This window comes from Silene latifolia, chromosome 11 (genome assembly GCF_048544455.1).
Source record: "Silene latifolia isolate original U9 population chromosome 11, ASM4854445v1, whole genome shotgun sequence".
Classification (NCBI taxonomy): Eukaryota; Viridiplantae; Streptophyta; class Magnoliopsida; order Caryophyllales; family Caryophyllaceae; genus Silene; species Silene latifolia.
In genome coordinates this window covers 53,348,479-53,375,924 of record NC_133536.1, presented here as the reverse complement: position 1 = coordinate 53,375,924, position 27,446 = coordinate 53,348,479, and the positions used below count along the sequence as shown (strand labels likewise).

The 27,446-nt window shown below is 34.7% G+C and overlaps 1 protein-coding gene and 1 pseudogene across 1 annotated transcript; both read right to left on the bottom strand.

Annotated features, from left to right (window-relative positions):
• Nucleotides 1-5,997: 5,997 nt before the first annotated feature.
• Nucleotides 5,998-9,064, bottom strand: LOC141611636 (uncharacterized; annotated as a pseudogene).
• An 86-nt stretch (nt 9,065-9,150) lies between these two features.
• Nucleotides 9,151-25,525, bottom strand: LOC141611637 (uncharacterized). Its single transcript, XM_074430224.1, has 5 exons — nt 24,916-25,525; nt 11,858-12,310; nt 11,275-11,412; nt 9,916-10,155; nt 9,151-9,622 (listed from the first exon to the last, which is right to left on the bottom strand). Exons 1-5 carry the CDS (start codon nt 25,303-25,305, stop codon nt 9,509-9,511), a joined length of 1,335 nt encoding a protein of 444 aa, XP_074286325.1. The 5' UTR covers nt 25,306-25,525; the 3' UTR covers nt 9,151-9,508.
• Between the last annotated feature and the right edge of the window lie 1,921 nt (nt 25,526-27,446).

The window sequence follows — 27,446 nt, the reverse complement described above, 5'->3', positions numbered from 1 at the left end:
AAAGCTACTCCTTTTGGTATTAATTGTATCAGTTGTATAGAATCCGAAGACACAGTTGTATAATGTAATTACCTATTTTTATAGTTGTATGCACCACCGATTTTAGTTAATTTAAAACGTCATTCCCAAAAATGTGGTTGAATTCCATAAAATGAACACATGATAACTGAGGCCGGTTTTACAAGATTCACAAATTAGATTAACTTACAACATTTACGAATATTCCATTTTGTAAGCATACGACCGTGTAAATGTTGAATGGTGGTACGAAAAATAGCATGTATCTCAATTATATATGTAGCCTATTTGGAGGATTTTTGTTTGATCTCTAAACAATAAAAATTTATTTTTGACTATTAACCATTAAGACTGGTTGTTCCCTATGAACTTCATGTAAAATATATAATACGAAATTTAATTTTTTAGATGTGAGATATATTTTTAAGTGAATTAACGGTCAAAATTTTCAAAGTTTGACATGTAAAAAACAAATCAGGGGTTTTGTGTGGATTCGAGGGAGTAGAATATTATGATACTACTCTTAAAGTCGATTAGTTTTATATTAATTCTATTAAAATTACTATAATTCATTTATGTTTATTTGAAATGTTATCTATTCACAAAATCAAGTCTCGTTATCTTACATTGTTATTCTACTCTTTATTTATAATAACAAAATGAATAAATTTTCAGAAAGAGTTTCAATTTAAAAAAAATTGCTTCAAAGTATTAAATATATATACGTACAATCGTTTCACTTCTTAACCAATATATATGCAATTAGTTTTTTTTACTAAGTTCAAACTCTTAAGTTTGACCTAATTTATTACACTAAGGAGTACTTTATATTCAACTAAACCCTTATGGGATACCCCATAGTTAACCATTAACAAAAAAAAAATGATTATTTCCACTTTGGTGCCCTAAGGTTTAGCTAGCCTAATTTCACTTTAGTGCCCTGAGGTTTGCATAATTCCACTATGGTGCCTTGAGGTCTACTTCCTACTTAAGTGACCTATACATAACAATCTTAATATTTCGTACTCCCTCCATCATCTTTTATCTCCCCGACCACTTCTCTAATATATGTGTGAGAATTTTATTGAAATGAGAAGATAAAAGATAATGGAGGGATACTAAAAAAAATATTTTGAACATAACAAATCTGGCATTTTTTTCAATATTACTATTTTGTATATAGTTTAATATCTAATTTTGTACTTTATTTTACTGAAAATATAATTACTTAAGATAAAAGTTGACTATTAAATATTTTAGGCCACAAAAATAAAATTTTATTCAAAACTCCGGTTAACAAAGTGGAAGTAGTCGAAACCTTACAACACTAAAGTGAAATTATGCAAACCACATGGCACTAAAATGGAATTAACCCAAACCTCAGGGAACAAAATGGAAATTTTCACAAAAAAAAACATCTTTAAAAGTTACCGTAAAAACTATTGCACTTTTAAATATACAATCAATACATGGCAAAGTAATAACCAGCCATTCGCAAACCGCGGTAATAGTTAAGTGAATAAAAACATATAGGAGAATTAGAATTTAGAAAGTAAAAATTGATCTAACCGCATAATTTTGTATATTTGGCAGTTCAATACATTTTTAACTACTATTATGGATTTGATATGAACTTGAAACCAGTTTGAAAAAAAAAATCGGTGATATAATAGTATATTATATATAGTTCTCACAATTTGTATATATATTTACACTGATTTATTCATAGTTAGTTGGTTCTTGAATTATTAGTCCGCATAAAATCGAAATTCATGGCTTTGTTCATTTGTATTTAATTTTTTGGCTCATTTGACAAAATCGATATGAGACTTATTTAATATTTTTAAATGGTAGCTCAATTTTTTAATCTTATGTGAATATTATTGGTAATCTAATCATACACATTTGATACGTTATAGAAAGTCAGAGTTAAAACGATTTCATGCCATCGTTGAAGTTGTTTATTTCTAATATTATCATTGTAGAAATTTTTCTCTGTCAAATGCTAAGTAAATGTCATTCTTTATCTCTTTTTCCTATTATGACATGTTACTTTATCATGAAGTATTTATTTTTTAAAATAAAGTTCAGCTTTTTCCTAAGGTTTTTGTAAGACAATTACAGATTTGGTTATAATTACCAACTAGAATCTTTTGTAAATATTTTAAATATTCAAACACGTTTCTAAATAAAATTATCTTTATTACTAAACGAATTTCACCAAGTAGTTAAAATCGAACAACTTAAATTTTTGACAATATTTATATTTGTAAGAAATTAAGTGTTTTTTTCCTCACAAAGATTAATTTATGTTTATAAAATATACAATTTTAACATTTTTGTATGTTTATTATATGACTTTTTTTTGCTTTATAAATATTTTTAAAATAAATATTCTTTATAACATTATTTTTCTATTTTTATGTTAGTAAAGAATAATCGATAAATTATTAGATCCACTTCTATTAGTTTTTTTTTTCTTATAAAATATTAGATTTACTTCTATTAGGATTACTTTGTCATAAATTATTAGATCTACTTTGATTAGGAGAATTTTCTAATAAATTATTAAGAGGAAAAAGCTAGATCTACACTCATTAGAAATTCTTAACCAACCCCCCCCCCCCCCCCCCAATCATTTGTACACAGAACCCTAGATCTAGAATTCTCTCTAAATTTTATGCAACTTCCTTAATCAAAGCCTTAATTTTTCCTTAATTAAACATTAATCCTTTAGCAAATTAGTATAAGATTAGTGTCATTCAATAGTTTACAACAATAGTTTACATTTGGGTATTGAATTGTAATAGAAGATTTTGAAGAATTTATTCTCTGAATTAATCCAAGACTCAACCTTTCATTGTTGTTGGTATAATTTCTCCTCCTTTCTAGTTTTAATTTCAATTGTTTACATTTCTAGTTCCCTTTTTATTATTGTCATAGTTTATATCATGTCTTTCATTATGTTTGTTTGTCTTTCATCAATTGTTGGCATTTGTTTAACCATAATGAGTGAGTAGTGACCCCCTAGGATTTAGGGAGAACCTAAGTGGAGATTGATGTTACAACTTGGGTGATTAATATTTGGGTGTTGGGTAGAATTGTTAGTCTTCTTAATCACGCAAATATGGTGTTTGTGGAATTGTGTGAATGAAAGTCCACATCTTTCTTCATTCTTTGCTTGAATTCTCTATGGATGAAAATTTGTAGGGTTTTTTGATAGCATGTTTAAGATGGGATTAGGTGCTTAATGATGATTTTGTGTCTATCTTTAGGAAGACCAAGAGATTGAGTCTCTTACCTAGGCTAATTACTACCCATACCCCATTCCATACCCTCGTTTATCTAGTCCCACTTAGGGGAATCCGAAGACCCTAGCTTAGATATCATTTGTTTACATCTCATTGCTTAATTATCGCTTTAGTTACTCTAAATAGTTCTAGAAACTATAAACCTCTTATTGTTTGACTAAACTAGATTTGAACAAACTAAGTGTAAACCCACTCCATCCTTGTGTTCGACACTCGATAAATACTACTTTTATCGGAATTTACAAATAGTTTTGATAGGGGGAAATGACGGCAAATCCTACCAATCAGTGGTAGAGGGTGAGGGATGTTAAATATTAACGTCGGTTAGGGAGCGAGATGATGAATGTTGTCGTCTGTTGGGGATGGGGACGTTGGGTTTCATTGTCGGGTATGGAGGGGGATGTTGAGTTTCAATGTCGTCCATGGATGAGATGATGAATCTCAACGTTTGGGTGGAGTAGAAATGTTGAAACTCAACCTCTCAACACGGCGTGGATATTGGGTTTCATTTTCTGAACCGGCCACAGACATTGAAATTCAACATCCGACCCATGGTCGGACATTTAAATTTCAATTTCGCCGTTAATTATGTATTTAATCGATTAATTTATATTTTTTTGGTTTTTTATTGTGTTTTTATTTATCTAACGTTTCAATCTCATTAATGCAGATGACGGATAGCGAAGATAACATTATGACTAGCCCAGACCGTACGAGAAATCGAAGAGTGACGTCATCTAAACGGCGTAACCCCTTACCTTTAGCGCCACGTCGTAATCGGGCAAAGGTCGTCCACATTAGCCCTACTCCTAGCCCCACTCCCGACCCTGTTATGAGCGAGGATGATTTTTATTTACTTGTTTGTATTGTTATGTATTACAATGGATTATTTTATTTTGTTTCACTTTTATTTATTTTAGTTTGGTTTTTAATTAATTTTATCAATCCGTATGGATATTTTATGTTTTTTATGCAATTTCAACACTTTTTATTTCAAGTTCGAAAAATGCCGTAACAAAAAAGGCGAAATTAAAAAAATATAGTTAACGGAATTTAAAATACAGCTTAATTAAAAATATAGCTAACGGAATTACATAAATTTTAAAAGCATAGTTAACTGAATTTAAATTATAACTTAAATAAAACATAGTTAATGAAATTTAAAATACAACTTAATTAGAACATAATTAACAGAATTTAATTATCGAGTCTTCGAAATCTCTCTAGAAAAAGGACTAAGATGACAGGTAGGTAATGGTAGCAATATTAAGTTTTGGTCTGATAATTGGGTTTTTTCACACCCACCTTACAAGCAGTATGGTTGATGATGATAGTAACCGTGATCCTAATCTTTTGGTTAAAGATTTCATAACTTCTGACAAACAATGGGATGTTTATAAATTGTCCAGCTTAGTGAATAACGATATTGTTAATCAGATTACTAACATTCCACTGCCACATAATGATATTCCAGATACCCTCATTTGGGGGTTGTCCGTAGATGGAATTTTCTCTACCAAAACAGCAACTTGGTTAGCGCAAGGTTTGTTCGATCAAGCTCTTGTTAAATGTGAATTTCAGTGGATTTGGAAATTGAATATTCCGCCAAAATTGAAATTTTTCCTTTGGAAAGCCTGTGTTGATGGCCTTCCAACGAAAAGTAGACTTCTCACGAGTCATATTGATGTCCCACATCATTGTGTTCTGTGCAACAATCATATTGAAAACAAAGATCATTTCTTTTACGAACGTCCCTTGATTGGGTCTGTTATCCAAGACCTGAACATTATTAGTTTCAACGAGTTTTTGTCAAAATAATAATATTACAAATTAAAGTTTTCTAACGAAACTTAATTATCTCAAAGATTTAATTCCAAAAGATGATTTCATTAAAATTATTTTTATTTGGTGGAATGCATGGTTTCATAGAAATGATATTATATTTAATAATGTTAACTTAAGTATTATCAAACTTATTACTTTATGTAATAATAGCACTAAGACCTGGATTGTGACTAGATTTAAGGATCCCAACAATCCCGAGATAAAAGAGTCAGCTAGAAACAACTCTAGTAAGGAAGAAATTTGGTGGGGAAAAACCTATAAACGGTTTCCTAAAGCTAAATTTTGACGGATCGAGAATAGAAGGTAATAAAGCTGCTTTAGGATATTTTATAAGAGATCACAATGGTAAAATCGTTTTGTTGGGAGCAAAAAAGTGCGGATCCAATAGTATTCTTGTTGCGGAAGCTCTCGCCTTAAAAGAAGGTATTTTAGCAGTTAAATACTTAGGAATCTCAAAGTTAATTGTGGAGGGTGATAATTTATGTGTTATTAACTCGATTCGAGGTACTTGGCAAATTCCTTGAGAAATTTCTGGTATTATCAAGGATGTAAAATTAGACCTTCATTTTTTCGAAGAAGTGATAATTAAACATTGCTTTCGTGAAGCCAACAAGGTTGCTGACTTCATGGCTTCTATTGGACATTCATGTCCAACTCTTTCGAAGTGGTTTGATAGCCGGTGGCTTCAACTTACCTCCCTCATTTGAAAGGATGAAATAGGTTGGTCCTACGCTAGAGGATCAACCTAATTTTCTTACCTAATAAAAAAAAAAAAAAAAAGAATTTAATTATCTCCTATTGATGAAGATGAAGATTCTAGATCTAAACACAATGCCAAATGTGATTTTTTTTTTCAGGAAATAATGTTCAACAGCAATAAATGGAATACCTCAGTCCTCATTGTGGTCATCTACTCATCTACTAAGTCCGAGGTATTTGCCATGAGAGAAAATCCTAGAGATGGCACATCTTGTTGTCTAAAGAAATTAGCATCTGGTATTTGCACCAACTAGGATTTCTGGCTTTTCAAGTTTGCCGCCAGCACTTTGGATAGCGTCAACTAAAAGGGTCCACCACTGATTTGAGCTATCAGCAACTGTGATCAGTGGCTTCCCAAATTTGTGGAGACCGGGAATCTTCTCCTTGAACTGCACATGCGGGAACAGTTAAAATTCATTTTAAACAACCTCAATCTACGCCTACAGTAGAACTGATGGGAAAATTAGCAGCTTTTAAACAAGATGGTCATGCCTAGCAACATCGTATGATTGCAATATCCAAGTAGAAGGAAGAGTAAGCAAGTGTTAGCTACTCAGAGTCTCAGACAAAGCCAGTAATATCAAAATCATTTTATCACGTACATAGAAAACGGCACTTCTGTGAATTCATTAGAAAGTAGAAACCATGCTCCTAACTTGCGATTTTCTCTCATTGATTCTACAAGAGGATACCAAAGTTGTTTATATTTTTATACGACTAGCTCTTTAGAATATGACGAGTAGAGTTAAGATTAACTGGGTGTACCTCAAATGTCATGTTAAGTGAAGCGGGAGCCCATTCCTCAGCAATTCGTTTTTCAAGTGCTTCTATATCAGCAGTTGGTGGAACCCGAATATTCATAACAAAACCCTGATAACAAGGAACTAAAGCATAAGTGACTCTCATCAATATTCATACTATCGAATTACAACTTGATTAATTTGTGTCCTTTAAACAAGTAAAGGATGAAGCAAAGAATAGAATAGACTCACAGTAGTAGTCTGTGTGCCAGCTTTCAAAAACACCATATTTACAGAAACAACCTCTCCTTCTTCCTTTAAGCCAGCCTTCAACATATCAAACTGTGATGCTCTAAATCTCCTTACACTTTCAATACTCTCCCATTAAGTTCTCCATGGCAGTGTTGTCATACAACATATCCCCGTGCCCAGGTTCTCCGATAGCTTTAATAACCAACCACATCAGTGAACCCTCTGCATAATAAACACACTACTTCTCATTTGCCGATGGCATCCCCTCATCTAGAGCAACGGCCACATTCATTTTCTCAAATATATCAGACTCTGCCAATTTCTCGGCCCCCTGACGCCCTCCAATCTCTTCATCTGGCACAAATGACAAGTATATTGTACGAGTAGGCTCGAACCCGATTCTTTCAGCTTCCGAATAGCTTCTAAGTACTGCATACCCACACATTTCATATCCTAATGCACACATACCATGCAAATATTAATACCAACAACTATTACTATAAGTTATAACTTCTAGGCATAAGATTTGGTGCAAAACAAAATTCACAACATTCCCATGTGTCATAGGCTTCTAGTTAAAGAACTACTTTGTTTGGATAGCATATTAGGAGGCAAAGGGAAGGGCAGGCGAACGGAGTGGAGCGATATGATATCCTTCCAAACCTTTGTTACATTGTTAGTAGAGGTGGCCAATTGCTCGGGGCAGCCCGCTCCACTGATCTGCTAAACATTGGCGTGGCCAGCTCGCTAAATGCCCGGATAGGACCTGTATTCTTCGGTCAGGGTCCACAATCCCAGGTCCGGCCCGACCATTGGCCCGCTCCCAGACAAAGGAAAAAAAACTAAAACTGGACCAGATCACCAGACCTAGGGGATAGGGCCCGCTCAAGACCCACCTTATGACTGGTTCAGGGTTGGCCTTCCCTGGAACCAGCTCGACCCCGCCATCCCGCCTATCACCAGGGGCCGGTTCAGGGCCGACCAGGCTGAGCCCGGCCCGACTATAAACCGGCCATGGCCACCTCTAATTGGTAGGACTATGATTGTCCTGGACTCCTGGAAGAAAGGAGTTCAGATCCCTCCATTTCTTACCCATTTCATTCACATTCCTTTCCTCCCATGTAAACAACGGGATACTGACTTAAAACATTATTATTTTCCGGCGTGCCCCACACAGATAAATATGGCTTAAAGTTTAAACCCACCATTTCTTCTCTATAATATGCTTAATCACATCTTATCATTGGAACCTAATATACAAGTCTAATAACATGTAAAAAACTATGTCAATTACGAAAAAACTAACCCATTTTTTAGTATTTTATAAAAAATCAAAACATGGTACAAAATTTCAAACCTGAGAACCTCTAGCGTAGATATTGGCATGAGAATGAATGTTGGCAGCAAAAGGAGGGTGGGTCCATTTGTGGGATTCTGCCGGAACGACATCGGTGTGAAAATTGAGAAGGATTGAGGGCAAAATGGGGCTTTGGGCAGGCGATTTGAGCAAGATTAAAGGCTTGTTGTTGATAAATTCAATGGCTTGGGAATCAAGGGACAAGGATTTAGGTTGAGTGAGGATGAAGTCAGCAGCTTGGTAGTAATTGGGATTTGGGTGTGCTGTGTTGATTCTCAGATATTCCTGGAATCTTGATATTATTTCAGAATTCAGATGATGCTGGGTTTTCTGCTGCGTTGACAGTGATTAACAGCAGCATTAGAAGGGAGAGACAGAAGAGGCTGCTGAACCCTGACATTATTTGCACTTTTGAGTGGGAGTTGACTGCTGACTTATTTCTGAGTGAACACTCAACAATTATGATTACATCTCTTCTATTAATCAAGGATGACATAAAGACCGACGTTACAATAGCGACTATGGCCTCAGCAACAAGCAATGATTCCATTATATTTTTACGGGAACTCGAATGTTTCTAGCATGGTTCAATTGCAAGGAGTCTGGCTCAAGGATCTCTTATCTTTTGGTGTATGCTGAACTTCTGTATTTCTGGTTTTACACGAAGCAAACCAACTTGCAATGAGGCGTTCATCTCATATAGAGCTTACTGGGGGTAAATTTAGGATCTTAAAACTCAAATCTAAAAGTTCCTACCTCGCGATAACCAACCAAAGGACACCCCATGCTGGGAAAAATGTTGAAACCATCAGTTCAACTGCCACTACGAACTGCTAAATGAAAAAATCAGCCATTTGGAGGAGCCATGTTTTCCGTTTTCAAAACACAATCTATATATGTCCAAATTAGCAACCTTGCAAGAAACTGTTTTCAAGTTCATGAATTTATTGATGTCCAGTCAGAGCAACAAAAAGCATCACAGTTTCCTCTGATGAACCTTGCTACACAACAAGCTGCGGGAAGTGCGGATTATTATATGAAGTAAAGATCAGAAATGTACAAAACGTCAGAATGACAGAAAGAATCACATGGCAATTCGCTGACTAGCTGAGTAGCAAAAGGACTCCATTGTCTCTCCGGCATAAAGCAGCATTTAGCCGCACTGAATCGTGCTCCTGTTCAGTGTCTGATTTTCAAAGCATATCCAAAGATAGAGGCCCTCTGTCTCATAATTCATCCTTAGCAGCTGTAGGCTTAGTCTCTTCTTTGTATGATGCATAAGCTCTGATGATGGATACATATATGTCAACTCCCTTAACATATTCTTCTTGGTTCAGGAACTGCATGGAGTAAAAGTGTTCAAACAAGCTTGAGGCTTTAAAGAGAACAAAAATACTTAAAAACACGATGTTGTTATACATTTGCATGTATTTACCTGACATCCTAAGGTAGCTACTACAAAGCTCTTTTACAAAGGGTATTTGGGTAAATAGAATACGGTTTTGCAATTTGTTCGTGTTAAACCACCTTACAAAGACATTTTATAGTGGGAAAGGCATGAGAAATGTCACAAGATGTAAATATATTTACTGAATAACCAATGGAACAATAAAGGTTACTCCTTAGTCCTTACCTCATTGTGGTCATGTAGTAGGATTGGTGTATTTGCCATGGGAGAAAACCCAATAGCTGGCAGTCCCTTACGCCTAAAGTAACGAGCATCTGTTGAGGCAGGGAATATTTCTGGTTTTCCGAGTTTTCCACCGGCACTTCTAACTGCTTCTTCTAAGAGGCCCCACCAGGGGTTTGAGCTGTCAGTGGCAGTCAGAATTGGATTACCAGACTTGTCCAGCACAGAGACCTTCTGCTTGAACTGCCAATGATACAATTATATGAGTAAAGTCTAAAAGCTAAAGAATCATCATAAGATAAGCAGAACATCATACTTTCCTAATGTTCGGAAGACGATTAAGCTAGAGAAACTAAATGACGGGAACAGGGGGAAAGGTAACATTTGAGGAACCACACAGCCACTCTTATAAAACACTCAAATTCTTTGATAACTCATGTTTTCTCCTGGTCTTTTGCCTGGTAAAGACCTTACAACAACATCAGAGCCTTAATCCCAAAATGATTTGGGGTCGGCTGACATGAATCATCCTTTAGAACCGTCCATGGGTGAACGCACACCTCAAAATGCGAAAAAAATAGAAAAGGGAAAAATGAAAAACAAAAGGGAGAGCGAAACGTAATACAAAGTCAAGGTAAACTTACAGGTTTTAAAATCGAATTCCGGATTTCTTTTATAAAAACTTAAAATTTAAATCGAGAATAAAGATTAAAACGATTTTGAAAACCGAACTAGAATTTAAGGATCCGGAATACCTTAAAAGTAAACCAAGTAAAATATATAAGAAAGTGTTTGGTAAAAAAAGGTGTAATAAAGGAGAGAATAACAAATAATTTTTTTTAAAAAAATTAAATAAAAACACTAAATATGTCAAATAACATCAAATACTATTGCTTCTCGTCGTGGAATCAATGCCCTCCCTCTGTCACTGTGTTTCAGCATGCGTCGCAAGAAAACCTCCAAAGTCCAAATTAGATCAATAATTCAAATCTAATGTAAATAAGTACAAGCATTCAGAACTTATGTCCATCTCCAAACCGAATTTTTGTCCAAGGTCAAAAAAGTGTACAAGTGAGAAGTGCAAGCACCTACATGTCAAGATTAGCACTCCCACCGTAAAATACAATTTGTAAAGAAAAAGCGAATTGATTACACTCAATGGGTTCAAAATCTTAGGAATGCCATAAAAAGAGTGAAAAGAGTCTTGCCACTGGACTCAATGCCCCTATAGTCATCAGTCAGAACTATCTGTATAGGAGATTAATATGGAGTAGTTCATAAAATGTAAGGACATGTAATAGAATCATAACATTAACAAAGAGAACAAAGTCACGTGGACAACAACTGGCTCCTACGTCCTACCTCAAATGTCATGTTGCGGGAAGCAGGGGCCCACTCCTCAGCAATACGTCTTTCAAGAGCTACCTGATCAGCTGTTGGTGGCACCCGAATGTCAAACCCAGCTTCAGCTTCAGATGGTTGCATATTCATGACAAATCCCTAATCGACAAAAGGAGGATCAACCAATCAAATTTAGAACTTGGTCAGCAGATATTTCAGTTATCACCATCTAACACACTGCCCACTACCCAATGCAATAATAACTATTCCACCTCCTAATTAAATCATACTCCCTGTATGTCACTAATTTATCCCCATTAATCATTAATCATTATTGGTATTTCATTCATTTAACTTCAATTCTAAATCCAGCGACTTTTTTTGTATTGAAAATTACTAAAGTATCCTTGGCCAACATTAATCTCCACTACAACTCGTCTATGTCATGTTTTGAGAACTAAACAACAGATACGACTTCTAGCACAAACTGCTTAGTTTATACCAACATTTAAGTTAATTATATATGTTAATGTAACTCTTCAACTGTTATCCGCAATAAGGATGTTTACATAAGTTGGTTGTGCGGGAATCAAGAAACACTTACAGTAGGAGACTGCGTGCCAGCTTTCAAGTACGCCATATTTACAGAAATCACCTCACCTTCAGCTTTCAGGCCAGCCTTTACCATGTCAAATTGAGATGCTCGAAATCTCCTTACACTTTCGATACTCTTCAATAGATTTTCCATTGCTGTATTATCATACAACTTTGCCCCATGTCCAGGTGCCCCAGTAGCCTTGATCACTGTCCACATAGGTGATCTCTCTGCATAAAATGTACGATACTTCTCTCCAGGGGATGCAAGTCCTTCATCCAGCACAATGGCAACATTCATTTTCTCAAACATATCAGAATCGGCCAACTTCTCAGCCCCATCATGTCCTCCTATCTCTTCATCGGGCACAAATGACAAATATATGGTACGAGTGGGCTCAAATTTAGATTCCTTTAGCTTCCTAATAGCTTCCAAGTACTGCAAACCCACACACTTCATATCCTGCACGTTGCATTCATGTTGATCACCATCTACCCATTATAATAACGCACATATATAGACAAATCACGTAGCGACATGCAACTTTCCATTATTTCTAATTGAGAAACTGAGGGAGCACCATAGTCCATCGATTTTTTATTTTAGTATAACTTCGAGACTAAAACTCCTACAATCACAAGAAAGCTGCGACTTTCGTGTGTGACCATGCTTTACAATCCTCAAAGACCACCTCAAACATTTTTTCCCATTAAACCACCTCAAAACTCCGTTATTTGAGTACTTTTTGCACTGCCATGGGTATAGACAGTTTTAAGGCTGATAAATGGCTTCAAATCCAAATGGTATGGCTCATTGAACCACAATCACTCTATAATATAATTGATCAAAGAGAATCAGCTAAAATCATTGATCTTAAATTATAGAGTGGAGTGCATCCATGTGTCCTCTAGTTTGGCACTAATCCTCTAGACAGATAGTACTCCACACTACTCCCTCCATTCCATTTTTATCGTCCACTTTTTGCACAATTTATATTCCAAATTAATTGTCCTACTTCTAAATATAGTAACTAAAAATAGTGAACTATCTATTATACCCCTAGTTAAAATAACTTCTTTTTTTCCATTTTACTTATGTGTTGTCTCAAAATTTAGTAGTCAAGACTGAAGAGGTATTTATGATATTTCACCAGGTTTTCTTAAATATGACATTTAGTCAAACTAGGACAGTAAAAGTGGAATGGAGGGAGTACTTCCTTTCTCCTGTTTAAGTATAATTAATACCCTCACAAGGAAAAACAAATGGAAGTTGTGAACACAGGACACTTAATGTTTGATAATAAGCCAGTCATCGTTAAGGAGTGGAAACCAGAGACGGAATTGATAAAACATGATGTTAAATCGATCCCAATCTGGTTAAAACTCTATGGGCTTGACATAAAATTTTGGGGAACTGGTTGTTTGTCAAAGATTAGTGGACTGGTTGGAAAATTCTTAAGATGTGATGAGGCAACCTCTCGTAGAGCTTTCTTAGGCTATGCGAGGATGCTGGTTGAGGTTCAGATTGGTCAGGAATTCCCAACTGAAATCGAGTTTTTGGATGAACTGGGTAAAACTCACAAAGTAAGGGTGGCATATGATTGGTTACCTCTAACTTGTGAGAAATGCAAAGGTATGGGGCATTCTACTGTTCAGTGCAGGAAGGAGGGGGGTATGAAATCAAAGAAGGTATGGAGACCTAAACCCAAACCTCAGCAAGCTGCAGCTGGTCCTAGGAAACCTCATACTCCAGTCTCAAAACCTGTTGCTCAGGCAAGATCTCCAAGTGTTCAGCTGGTTACCCCTGAACCTTCTGTATCTGTAGGAGTACCAATCATTATGGGGAAGTCACATGTGGTTGAGACACAGTCTCTACCTAGGAGATTTATCACTAAAATGTTAAGGCAGGATTCAGGAGAGCCCAGGATCTTTACACCAAGAGGGATTTCTTTCATGGATGCTCTTACTGTTTCATTGCAGGAGGCTAGGAATGTGAGTAATGGTAAGAGGGTGATTTAGGTAGGATATACTGAAAATGGTTAATTTGCGTTTTTGGAACGTTAGGGGTATGAATAGCCTTAATAAACAAAATGAAATAAGATGGTTTCTCCATCAAAATAATATAGGCTTATATGGTTTGCTTGAGACTAAAATAAAAGGTAGTCAGTGGATAAAGGTAAGGAATAATATTTGTGACAATTGGTCCATTTGCACAAATAATGGGTGTCACCCTGGTGGTAGGATTTGGTTGGTGTGGCAGCCTCTTATGTTTGATGTTGATATTCAGATGGTAAGTGATCAGCTTATCCATGCTCAAGTTTTTGATAAGAGTAACAATAAGAATTTCTGGGTCACTATGGTTTATGGATTTAACAAAAGTCAGGAAAGGGTCTTTTTATGGAATAACCTACAGGCTTGTGAGGTTCTTGTCCAAGGGCCTTGGCTAGTATGTGGGGATTTTAACAGTGTGATAGATGTGAATGAGAGAATTGGGGGGGCTGATGTCACTTGGAGTGAAATGGCTCTCATGAAGGAGATGATGGATCAAAGACAATTGCAGGAATTAAAAACCATTGGCTCATACTATACTTGGAATAATAAACATGAGCTTGGTTCTAAGATTTATAGTAGGCTGGACAGGGTGATTGTAAATGATGAATGGATACTTAGCTTCCCTGGTTCTTTTGCTAATTTTCTCCCTGAAGGTCTTTTTGACCATTGTCCTTGCCTCATTACATTATATGATAGTGGTGAAAAGAAGAAGGCTCCTTTTAAATATTTTAATATGTGGGCATTGGATGAGAACTATCTTGAGGTGGTTAATGTGGGGTGGAAAGTCCATATCCATGGCACTCCTATGTTTCAAATTATGCAGAAATTAAAGGGTCTGAAGAAAGTATTCAAGCAGCTGAATAGGGTTAATTTCAGTGATATTGAAAATTTAACTCAAGTTACTGAGCTATCCCTGAAACATTTCCAAGAGAAGCTGAGCTTGGATCCTCTAAATTTTGAACTTTGCAAAGCTGAGAGAGAGTGTGCTGAGGAGCTTAGCACTCTCATTAGGGCCAGAAATCTCTACCTTGCTCAGAAAGCCAAGGAGCATTGGATGAAAGAAGGGGATGAGAATACCTCTTTCTTTCATTCTAGTATTAAAAGAAGAAGGGCAAGGAACAAAGTCTATCAGTTAAAAGATAAACATGGCAAAATATGTACTCAACCTAAAGAGATAAAAAATGCATTTGAGGAATTCTATGTAGGGCTTTTGGGCAATTCAAAGACTGTCAGACAGATTCATAAGGATGTTGTAAAGTCTGGTAAATGTCTCAATGCAGTGCATAAGGCTACCCTTACTGCTCCTTTGACGGATGAGAGAGATTAAACATGCTATGTTCTCGGCAATAAAGCACCAGGGCCAGATGGATATAGCAGCCAATTTTTTAAGGATAGCTGGAGCATTGTGGGCAGAGATGTCATTAGGGCAGTGAAGAGTGCTTTTGATTCTTGGAAAGTATTAAAGGAGTGTAATAATACTATCCTGACCCTGATTCCTAAAATTGATAATCCTGAGAGTGTGTTACAGTTTCGTCTTATAGCTTGTTGTACCACTATTTATAAATGTCTGGCTAAAGTGATCTTTAACAGACTTGTTTGCTGGCATCCTACCTGAGATCATCAATCCTGCACAGAGTGTGCTTTTATTCAGGGTAGGGACATTGTTGGCAGTATTCAGATATGTCAAGACCTCATCAAGCTTTATAAAAGGAAAGCTTGCTCTCCAAGAATTATGCTAAAGATTGATCTTCAAAAAGCATATGATTCTGTTGAGTGGGCTTTTATCAAAGAGATGCTAGAGTGTTTGGGGTTCCCTGATAGTTTGATTAATTTGATTATGCAATGTGTTAGTACTACTTCTTATTCCCTAGCTGTCAATAGTGAGACTTTTGGTTACTTTCAAGGCAAAAGAGGGTTAAGACAAGGTGACCCCTTGTCCCCTCTCCTCTTTACAATTTGCTTGGAATACCTGAGTCGTTTGTTGGAGGGAGTTCAGAGAATTAAGGGGTTTAAATATCATCCTCTCTGTGCTAGAATTGGACTCACACACTTGTGCTTTGCTGATGATCTGGTGGTGTTCTGCAGAGGAGATCTGGCATCTATAACATTGGTGTTAAGAGCCTTTGAGACTTTTTCTAGATCTACCGGCCTGAAGATGAATGAAGGGAAATCAAACTTGTATGGTAATGGCATTTCTGAAACTCTTATGGTTCAGATTGAACATGCTACTGGTATGAAAAGAGGAGCTATCCCTTTTAGATACTTGGGGGTGAATATTATTCCTAAGAGACTGGGGATTATGGACTGTCAGCAGCTGATTGACAAGGTGACTGAGAGAATCAGGGCTGTGGGAAGCAAGAAATTGTCTTATGCTGGCAGAGTTACTCTTATCAAAGCAGTACTTAGCACTTTGCATAATTATTGGTCACGTATTTTTATCCTCCCTATGGCTGTGCTGAATAAGATTGATGCCTTATGTAGAGCCTTCCTTTGGCATGGAAATGATGCTAAGGAAAGCCCAGCTTTGGTGGCTTGGGATAAATTGTGTAAGTCAAGGAAAAATGGTGGTTTGGGACTTAGAAATCTCCATAGTTGGAACATAGCTGCTATTGGGAAGTATGTCTGGTGGATAGAAGCTAAAGTTGACCATCTTTGGGTCCGTTGGGTTCATGCCATCTATATAAAACAGCAGGTATGGCAAGATTATGTTCCTCCTTCTTCCTCTAGCTGGGCTTGGCGTAAGATTTGTTGGGTGAAGAATTTGTTGAAATCGTTCTTGTTTAATGAGAATTGGAGAGGAACTAATCCTCATTACAAAATTAAGTTAGGCTACTCTTGGTTGGTTGATGAGGGTACGCTTGTTGGGTGGCATCCCTGGGTGAGTAATAGGATGCTATTGCCAAAGCATTCTTTCTTCATCTGGTTAACTGCTGAGAATAGACTATTGACTCAGGACCGTCTGCTCAAAATGAAGATCATTCAGGAGAACAGGTGCTTTTTGTGCGGTGCTGAAGAGGAATGCATTGAGCATCTTTTCTTTGCTTGTATGTTTAGTAGGAAATGTCGGGCTTTGCTGAATACTTGGTTGCAGGTGGACATCCCTCTGAACGCAGTGATTAACTGGTGGGTGCAGCTGAAGGTGAAGTCGTTACTGATAAAGCATATTATTGGAGCTGCATTAGCAAGCATGATGTATCACATTTGGCATTGTAGGAATCAGAGTCGAGTTGATCAGTTTATTCCTAGGCCTGAGAGAGTTTTTCAAACTGTAAGAACTGACTTGTTAGCTAGAGTTAGAAGCAGAAATGATCTGATAAAGAGTAGTATCGCTAGAGGTTGGATTGATAATAGCTTAAGGGTGTGTTTGGATAGGAGGATTTGGAGGGAAAGTGAGGGGGGGGGGGGGGGGGGGGGGGGGGGGAAGGGAGGGATGATAAATCCTTTGTTTGGTTAGCAAAATGGAGGTGAAGGGATTTTGAGGGGAGGGAAAATAAATCCCTCCATTTACCTCCTCCAAGCCAAATTATTTCCTCTCCAACAAAGGCAAGATTTGGAGGGAAAATGATCTCCTCCATTCTCCCTCCCCTTCCCTTCCATCCCTTTCCCTTCCCTCCTTCTCCCTCCCCTTCCTTTCCCTCCACTTTTACTATCCAAACACACCCTAAGTCGCGTAATATGCTGAGGGTGTAACTCGTGTATGTGTATGTTGGAAAATTGGCATTAATATTTAACTTACCTTTTCCCAAAAAAAAAAAATACCCTCACAAGGAATAAAAAAACTCAACAAATGATCAGGCCGGAGGGAGTAACTATGATGACGCTAAAATCAATCAATAATAAATATCTATCTATATCTATCTATATTAATAAAGAAAGCTTTTTTCGAGCGATTATAGAGTCTCCAATGATGTGTAACTACCTATTTATTTTAAAATATGTTATTTAAATTATAATTGCAGTCTTTGATCGCGTTTTAACTCTAATGCATCTAAGAGATCAGATTACAAAAGGCCATCAATATTCTATTCTAGAGCCCTACAAAACTACAACAACTTACACATTATATATATTACACATAATTTTCTAGGGTGATGTAAATTATATGGGTGTTTTTTTTAGAAACTCAAATACGGGTGTTTTAATTTTAATTGTTCATAGCTTTATGATTTAGTCACATCATGTTCTTTAATGTAGTTCATGTTCATCACTTCATCTATCTATGCTTTTTTTTTTTAAAAAAAAAACGTCAAATTTCTAATTGTAGTTTCTTATTGCAGGCTATAACTATGCCGTCTCGCATGACGTTTGATACTGTTATATTTGAGTATTACTGCGTATTTAAGGATAATGAGGTAAGAATGTAGGATGTGATTTTCTTGTGATTTTTTAACTCTTATTGATATCCGTACATTGATGTTCAATACCGTATCAAAACAAGGGGTATTTCAATTCCCATAATTATCAATGTCTATTCATATAGTGTGTTTATGAAGATTTTTTTCTTCATTAATTATTTTGCATGGAAAGATTTTGCATTATCTTTCATGTTACAAGTTACAACCTCTTTAATGGTTTAAATTTTTATTATGTGATTATTAGTCAAAGAAATAAGATTAAGATTTGATGTATGCAATAAATATTCTACTCATTGTTCATTGTTCCACCTTTTCTAATATTTTGTTTTGATATTGCAGGAGAGATTATATGGGAGAGTAACCTCGCGAACAGGGAAAGGCAGATTTGAGGGAATCCATTGAGTAAGGCCTACAATGGGTCGGGGAATGGAGGGATGGGGAGATTTATTTAAAAATACTTCTCACATATTTATGGAAAGAAAAACCCATAGATGAATAGGACAAAGAGAATATATTATTCGTTTTTACACGTGAGACGATATATTTTTATAAATAAAAATTTATTCATTATTATTGCTAATAAACGAGTTATTTTTGTATATAATAGAGCATGTGTTTTGTTATTCCATCATCATAAGACAAATTCTACTTTCGAGTGGCTCAAAGTGTGAAATTTGGACGACAAGATATTGTTTATAAGAGTATATTTTATATTTTATATAATAACATAACAATAGTAATATCTTCCTACGTCTGAGATAGAGTCCTACATAACAAGTAACTTATTATCTCCTATTAGGATAGGCAACAACAAGTGTAATTAATAAAGCATAAACATAATTACTTAATGCCACGAGTTTATTCTAAACCAAATAGATAAGTCTGAATCGATTTAACATACATGGTTTAACATTCATATATAAGAGTTTGGCCGGCAACAGAATATATTGTATAGGTATATTTTATTTCGAATTATTTTATAAGAGTGGAATTGTATTGATCAGATTAAGCTCCTTTTTACCTATTTTTTTCTTATATGAATTAAGCTCTTATAAGTTCAATTTAACTTTTATAAATACAGTTTAGAAAATTTAAGTTCATACAAGTTCAGTTTAGTTTCTATATATTCAGTTCAGTAAAATTAAGTCCAAGAACGCGGCAATTGAGTATTATTACATCATAATCATATAATATTAATATTACAAATTGGCCCGGGCATCGCCCGGGCATTAAATCTAGTATATAACTAAAGGAGGCTTTTTTTTCTAATTATACTATTAGCATTAGAATTAGGAGATAATTAATTATTTATAATTTTCTATTATACTTAGGAATATAATTTTCCTATTAGAAATGAGAATTAATTAATTATTTTACAATTTTCCTATTAGAAATAGGAAATAAATTAACAATTTATTAAGGCTTATTTTTCCTAATTATACTATTAGAATTAGGGGATAATAATTATTTAAATTTTCTCTATTATAACTAGGAATATAATTTTCCTATTAGAAATGAGAATTAATTAATTATTTTACAATTTTATTATTAAAAACAAGAAAAAAATTAATTATCTACAATTTATTAATATTAAAAAATTATTCATTAGTATTTGTTCACTTTTTATTAAATTAGAAGGCCAAAAAAACTTTGATATATTTATAATGTCCAATTTTATAACAACTTCCAATTAAAAAAATGAGGTATTATGAGGCTAAAAGGCCCTAGGCCGAACTCGGTTGTGACAAATGTGCATGCATAATACGTACTACATGGAATTTACTTATGTAAAGAGTGAAATGAACGCTGAAATATGCCCCTACGTCTTTTGTTATTGCTAATGTCATATTTAATTATACATAATACGAAATTTATTTTTCAAATGTCATATGTATTTCTCCTACTAATTTTAAAGTTATTTCCCTCACAATACACTTCAACTTCTATTGATAATTTTTTATTATATTATTTACATTCATTTGTCATTATATAAAAGTATATTAATCAAAACTTAAATAAGATATTCACAAATTATTGATAAGTAAAAAGTTTGATATCTATTTTTCAAGGAGTATTAAAAGATAAAGAAAGTTGCTGCTAATTTGCGAATCGAAATATCATATTATGACAAATGAGTAAATGTTTTGAAAAACTTTATTGTGCGATTGTTTTACAGTTTAAAGTAAAAATGGTACCACGAGTAATAAAATAGATTTGAATGAGGCTTGAAGGTAAGTTAGATACACTTATTATAGAAATATATATAAGGTTAAGATTCAAATTATTAGATACATTAAAAAAAGTCACGAACAACACATAAAAGGGTAAGAGTAGTCTTTCCCTAATATAGTGAATACCGTTTCTCTCAAACTTTTCTTCTGACAAATTTACATGCATAAAAAACGGTACTATTCAATTATATGGAGCAAGCTAATTATTGTTGATGCTATATTTTTTTATTTTTTGTGTGTAAATTGAGCACATCATCAGTATAATTTAGGAAGAGATACAAATTGGGGAAGGGTGAGACATATTCATCATGCATAATACAATGCTTTAACCACCTTTAGGCAAAAGTATAAAAATAAATGAAAAAATTTAAACCTAAAAGGGGGTCACGTATTTGCCAACTCTTCTATAGTTCTCTACCGCATTAATATTCTCATGAAGTTTATGACATTTATTTCATATTAATAAAAAAAATGATTATACAGCTTCGTACAATGTGTGATTTATAACTTTTAGCTAACTTATTTGAACTTGCTTAAATTTATATATTTTAAGTGAAAAATATTAATTATAAATATGATAAAGATAAAGTTTGATCTTTAATTTCCTCAGAGATAAAAAAAACTCAATTTTTATTTTCTTATAATATACTCCGTACTAATTAAAGGTCATAATGTAAAACAGGAAATTACACCACAATCTACTATTTCAATATGTCGATGATCGAAAACAGCACATTTGTTACTTAAATAGTGCAAAAACTCTCAAAATGCTAAAAAAAATGTTCAATCTGTCGTTATCAAACAAAACCTAAGTTTCTGCATTTTTTTTTGTCATGTTCAACTTAATCTTTACGGGATGTAAAAATTATGAAGTTCAGAAAGTAGCGGTTAGGTTTCTGTTAGTTAGATGGACTTTTCAAGAGAGAGATGAAAGCTTTGCATTTTAGAATGTTTTATGTGTGAACCGAAGAGATTAAGTAGTGGGCTAAAGGTTGTTTCGAGTGGGAATGAGGTTCATTGCGACGAGTTGGTTGACTAAAGTTTTTCCTTGCTAGATCTAGAAAGGGGATAATAATTATGAGATAATAAAATTTGAAGAAAAAAGGACACTAAAAATGAGATGGGGTAGTAAGATTTATTTATGCAAAATGAAATAAATAACAAAGTTCGTGTATATATATAATATTCAAACTTATTCAATTTACAAACATAGTATCTAAACACTTTGTTTGAGTATCTGGAATGGAGGTAGAGGAGGGGACGAGAAAACGACTAAGAAGGGAAAAGGAGAGAGATAAGAGGGAAGATTGCTTCTTAAACTTTTCTTTGTTGAAGGAGATATAAATTGTCTTCGATAAGGGAGACGAGGATCCATATTTTCATGGAGGTGAATGTGATTTATGACTTCTTAGATGTAAAACATGGTAGAAAGGTAGTGATAGTGGTAGTGGATTGAAGGTTGTTTCAAGTAGTAAGAACTAATCACAGTGGCTGATGTTTTATTTTGCGGGTAGATTAGTGGGGTGGAGGAAGGGTGCATTTGTGGAGGGTGGTGAGTTCAACGAGGATAGTGATAATAAATAAGGTTATTTATCAGCAAAATATCGCTTGCATTAAAATATATAGGTAACATGAATAATAACAAGAAACCTCAAAAGATCATACTGATAAACTTAATCTTGACCCCATCAATCCAAATTAAAGTAAAATCTTAATTCTAAACACATTGTCTAGAGCAAGGGTTAGTTTCCATTGGATTGTGGATTTTCTAGAAGTAGGGGTTTAGTTTTTCACTTGGTTGGATAAATTTGAGAGAAGTTTCGAAGACAAGGATCGATCTTTCAAGGTATGAGATCGGATTGTTTTAGATCATGTGTGTGAATAGGAAAGAAAAATAGGGTCTCATGTGAAGGCTTTTGTTTCAAATGAGAAGATGGGGGCAAGACTATTGTTATAGGGGATGTCATAAGCACCCGACATGTAGTATCATGCGTTGGAATTTGGTTCACATTCAAAGGTACGTCTATAGTTTGACCGGGAGATATAACATTTAACTACCTGTAAATGTTTTTACGTAACTACCATTTGACCTAACAATGATTAAATTATGGTTGTTATTCTAAAGAAGGAGATTTGTTGCATCATTGAGTTGATTATGCAAAGTAGATATTATTGTTTTCCTTGACCAATTGAAAAACAAACAGGTATTAATGAACAAAATCTAAAAACTCCCAGTCCCAAGTATCATATATATAAACTTCATATTAGTTTTATTTCCTAAAAAAACAACATTGTCGAGAGTAAGGGTTAGTTTCTATTGGATGGTGGATTTTTCTAGAAGTAGGGGTTTAGTTTTTCACTTGATTGGATAAATATGAGATAAGTTTCAAAGACAATGATCGATCTTTCAAGGGATGAGATTGTTTTAAGCTCTGTTTGGCATGTTTGGCAAAATTAGCTGAAAAGGTAGCTGAAACCTGAAAAGGTACCTAAAACCTGAAAAGGTACTTGAAACCTGATAAGGTAGCTGAAAAGGTAGCTGAAAATTAGGAGCTCATAAGGTAGCTGATTTTTATTAAAAGTGTTTGGAAACTAGCTGAAAAGGTAGCTGATATTTGATCAAATGACGTAAAAGGGCATGGTTATTATTGTTATCGTTTATATTTTTGCTATTATTCTTGTGTTATTATCATTGACGTTGTTAGCAATAAAGTCATAATGTAGTTTTTTCATATTTGTGCAAGTCTCCAACATATTTCAAAGAGAACGAGAATAATAACTAATATATCACGATTAGGTAAAAGAAAAAAAATTCAAACAATATATCATCAAAAAATGTATTCTATGAATACAAAATTAGTTCTCTATTAAACTCATACACATAAAAAAAAAAAAAAAAAAATCGATTTTTTCTGGTGAAGTGTATTGAAGAATTTTATTTAATGGTTGTTTGTGTTATTTGGGAGAAGGTATTGAATGAGATTTTAGTTGACAACATTAAAAACAAGGGTAAAATCGGTAAACAAAAAAGAATCAGGTACCTGATTTCTCAAATGCTACATAAGGTAGCATTTCATTTCAGGTACCTTTTTAGGTAAAAAAAGGTAGTTGCCAAACACTATAAAAAAAATAAGGTACCTGATTTTTTTGACAAAAAAGCTACTCGAGGCAAATCAGGTACCTGAAGTGTACTGCCAAACGGAGCCTTAGATCATGTGTGTGAATAGGGAAGAAAAATGGGGGTCTGCGTGAAATATTTTGTTTCAAATGAGAAGATGGGTCCAAGACTATTGCTATAGAGAGGGGGTCATAAGCAGCCCTAGGCATGTAGTATTGCGTCCGAATTTGGTTCATATTCAAACGTACTTCTATAGTTTGACCGGGAGATATAACATTCTAACTATCTCTAAATGTTTGTACATAATTACAATTTGATCCATCAATGGTTAAATTATGGTTGTTATTCGAAAGAAGGAGATTTGTTGCATCATTGAGTTGATTATGCAGAGTAGATATTATTGTTTTCCTTGACCAATTGAAAAACAAACAGGTATTAATGAACAAATTTTAAAAACTATCAGTTCAAGTATCATATATATAAACTTCATATTGGTTTTATTTTCCTAAAAAAAAGTATTTTATTAATCAAACACTCTTTTATTCTTATGTCAATATTATGTTAACGGGAATTATTTGTTGGTCATGCGGCATACATAAAATCTTAGACATGAACGATGTACTATATGTCTATATTCCATTTTATTGTGAAATTCATCACATATTATTTTAATATCCGTGCAACGCACGGGCAAGAAAACTAGTGGTCAACTATACTTGTGAAGTGATCGCTACTGATATAACAGGAGTTACAATGAAAAAGGTCATTGTCCACTATAAAATAAAATAGCTAGTAATGTGACAGAATCATCATGAGGTAAAGGTATTACAAGAAAAGCATCTCAACCAACAAGCTTAAAAATGATGATTGAGGCCAAATCAACAGTTTTATTACCTAATAACTACTCCATGAGTCTCGTTCATTGATTTACCTTTGCTTTTGGCACCGAGAAGAGGAGGAGACTATTTGTATTTATTGTTGTTAGATGACAAGTGGATCAAACTGATATAATGATCAAATTATTCAGCAAAAGCATTCAATAGAACAGTAAACAAATGAATAGACAGACATCAAAAAAATGGAATAGGTAAACAAATGAATAGACGTCCAAAAATGGAATAGGTAAACAAATGACGGGACCGATAACAAGCAACAAATTGAATAAACATGAAGCCTTTACTTTGCATAAATCCAAGCAATAATATCCATCCAGAACATCAACCATCAACCATCAACCATCAACCATCAACCAATATAAGTAATTGATTAAAGCGAGTAAAAGAGGGAAATTTGATAGACGTGTAGAGGTTACCTGAGAACCTCTAGCAAAAATATCGCCATTAGAATCAAGATGGGCAGCAAAGGGTTGGTGAACCCACTTATGGGTTTCAACCGGAACAACATCGGTGTGAGAATTGAGAAGGATTGAGGGTAAATCAGGATTTAAACCAGGCCATTTAAGCAATATTAATGGCTTTTTATTCACAAATTCAATAACTTGGGATTCAAGAGATAGTGATTTAGCTTGGGATAGGATGAAGTCAGTAGCTTCATAGTAATTTGGGTTTGGTTGTGCTGTGTTTATTCTCAGGTATTCTTGGAATCTTGAGATTATTTCAGATGATGATGCTTTGGAAGTGATGAAAAAGATGAGAGTGATGGAGATGATGGTGTTTTTCAAGGATATTGGTAGTGTTTCCATGGTGATTAGATGATTGATTAGATGAAGTAGCGTTAACTGTAGTCTGTAAGTTGCAAACTACACTAGTTTGTTTAGGTTAGTGTGATGCTCCGTCACTCCGTCGTATAATTTGGTTTTTTTTTTAGACAAATCGTATGATTTGGTTACTTCAACAGTTCAACAGTTTAATCGGGCTTGTTGTTTCTGCACTTTCGTCTTATCCTTTGTTCCGAGTAATGTTAAGGCCCTTTATCGCAGAGGGCTGGCCTTTAAGCATCTGAATCTTCTTAACAAGGCTCTTGAAGACTTTGAACGTGCTGTGAAATTTGACCCGCATAACAAAGATGTTGTTCGAGAACTCAATTCTGTGGCCGATCTTTTAATTTTCAATGTTAATGGGAAACGAGCCGCTTATCCTTTTAACCCTTTGGGTTCAGATAAGAAAGGTAAGAAACCTTTTATCGCTAATGATGGGTTTGATAAGTCTGCAATCCGTGTTGATTTGAATGAAGCGTCTTGTAGTACAACTCCTTTGGTAACAGATCATGTTTCTCCTCCTCGTGCTGATGTTACTTCTAGTTCCACTGTTTTTATTGATTCCGAAAACTCTAGTGAGTCTGGTTCTGACACTATTATGGACTCTGAAATCCTGTTTGCGGCCACTGATCCTGGCTTTAGTCTGAACTCTGATAGCCTGAATGAGGCTGCTCCAGCTTTGTCAACTAAAAGTGCTTGTAATCCCTCCAACTCTTCTACCTCAAGACCTGCAAAATACTCCCTTTCCAACAAAAATCATCCTAAAAATAATTTGCAGTTGTCGTCCCAAGATTATGAGAATCTGTTGCTCTGCAGCAATCTCTTTTTCTACCATCCAAGATCATTGTCATCCTTGAGGGTTCGTCCCCTCATCTCTACAAATTCTATTTCGACGGGAACTCCCCATGAAGAAATTTCAAGGGAAGCAGCAGTTCTCATTCCTTATCCATTACATGAAGTGCGCCATCGCATTCGCATTGGGGTCTGAGAGTGAGAGTGATGAGTTGGGTCATGAAGAGTCTGTTTTGCATATTGCCAAAAAGAAAAGAATTTCATGTGATTCATCTGTGGTCAGTATGGTATCCACAGTTCAGTTTCAATTTGTTGCAGTCAAGGAGAAATCGAGGAGGAAGTGTTGTCGCAAAGTGGAGCATTCATTTCACCGGGGTTGAATGGTTAGGTCTGCTGCCAATTCAAGGAAGAGATCGTTGGGTTATGTCAACAAATTACCTCTGTTTTTTTGCAGGTACACAGAAAAAGTCGCGGCTGTTGAATATCCTAAAAGAAAGGAAGTTGACTTGCTCCCGTTTGAGGACTATTATCATCCACCTTTTAAGAAATGTCGTCTTTCTTTTTCAGTTAGTTCCACCTGTAATTTTAGCCCTATTACTTCTTTTTCTTCTAATTTAGGGGTATCTAATTCCCCTATGTTTGTATGGTAATTAGTTTTGTTTCTCTTTGTTGTAATCATATAGTATGTAATCTCCTCTTTGCTAGTTTATATATGAAATAGTACACGTTTGTCTAAAAAAAAAAAAACAGTTCAACAGTTCTACTAAACATGTGAAACAGATCCATCAGACGGGTTATGGAGGTGCTTATTTTAAGGCGCCCATAAATCCACTGGGTATTGTTGTCCAAAAAAAAAAAAGAATCCATTGGGTGGATGTACGGGGACACGGACATATTGCACTCATACCCCTAGTAATTGTCTTGTGGGCCCCAGTTTCAGAATTTTGCAGTGCATAAAAAAGGGTATTGTGGGTGTAAATCTCACATTTCCCGTGTATTAGTCGATTAGTCCCGTGAAAATGTGCATACCCTTATTTTAAGTATCGTATAAAGGGGTGTATTATATCAATACTATATATTAATTCCAGAAACCAAAGGACTTCAATGTAATCAAAGAAAGTTATACAAATTAATTATACTATATAGTTTTAAATCAATAGCACCGTATGATGGACCCGATTAAGGGATCTCAAAACAAATATTATATAGTTTGGGTTAAAATTAAATTATATAGAAGCTTGGTAATTTTCTTAAACATGGTCAATTTCCTTAAAATAAAATAATTAATTAAAATGGTCAATTTTCTTAAAATAAAAAAAATAATTAATATAAAC

Excerpts from the sequence above, each read along its gene's own strand:
- LOC141611637 (XM_074430224.1), bottom strand. The coding sequence starts at position 25,305 with ATGGAAACACTACCAATATCCTTGAAAAACACCATCATCTCCATCACT. Across the intron at positions 10,156-11,274 it reads CCCGCAACATGACATTTGAG|TTCAAGCAGAAGGTCTCTGT; the intron begins GTAGGACGTAGG and ends TATCATTGGCAG. Across the intron at positions 9,623-9,915 it reads TACTACATGACCACAATGAG|TTCCTGAACCAAGAAGAATA; the intron begins GTAAGGACTAAG and ends TACTCCATGCAG.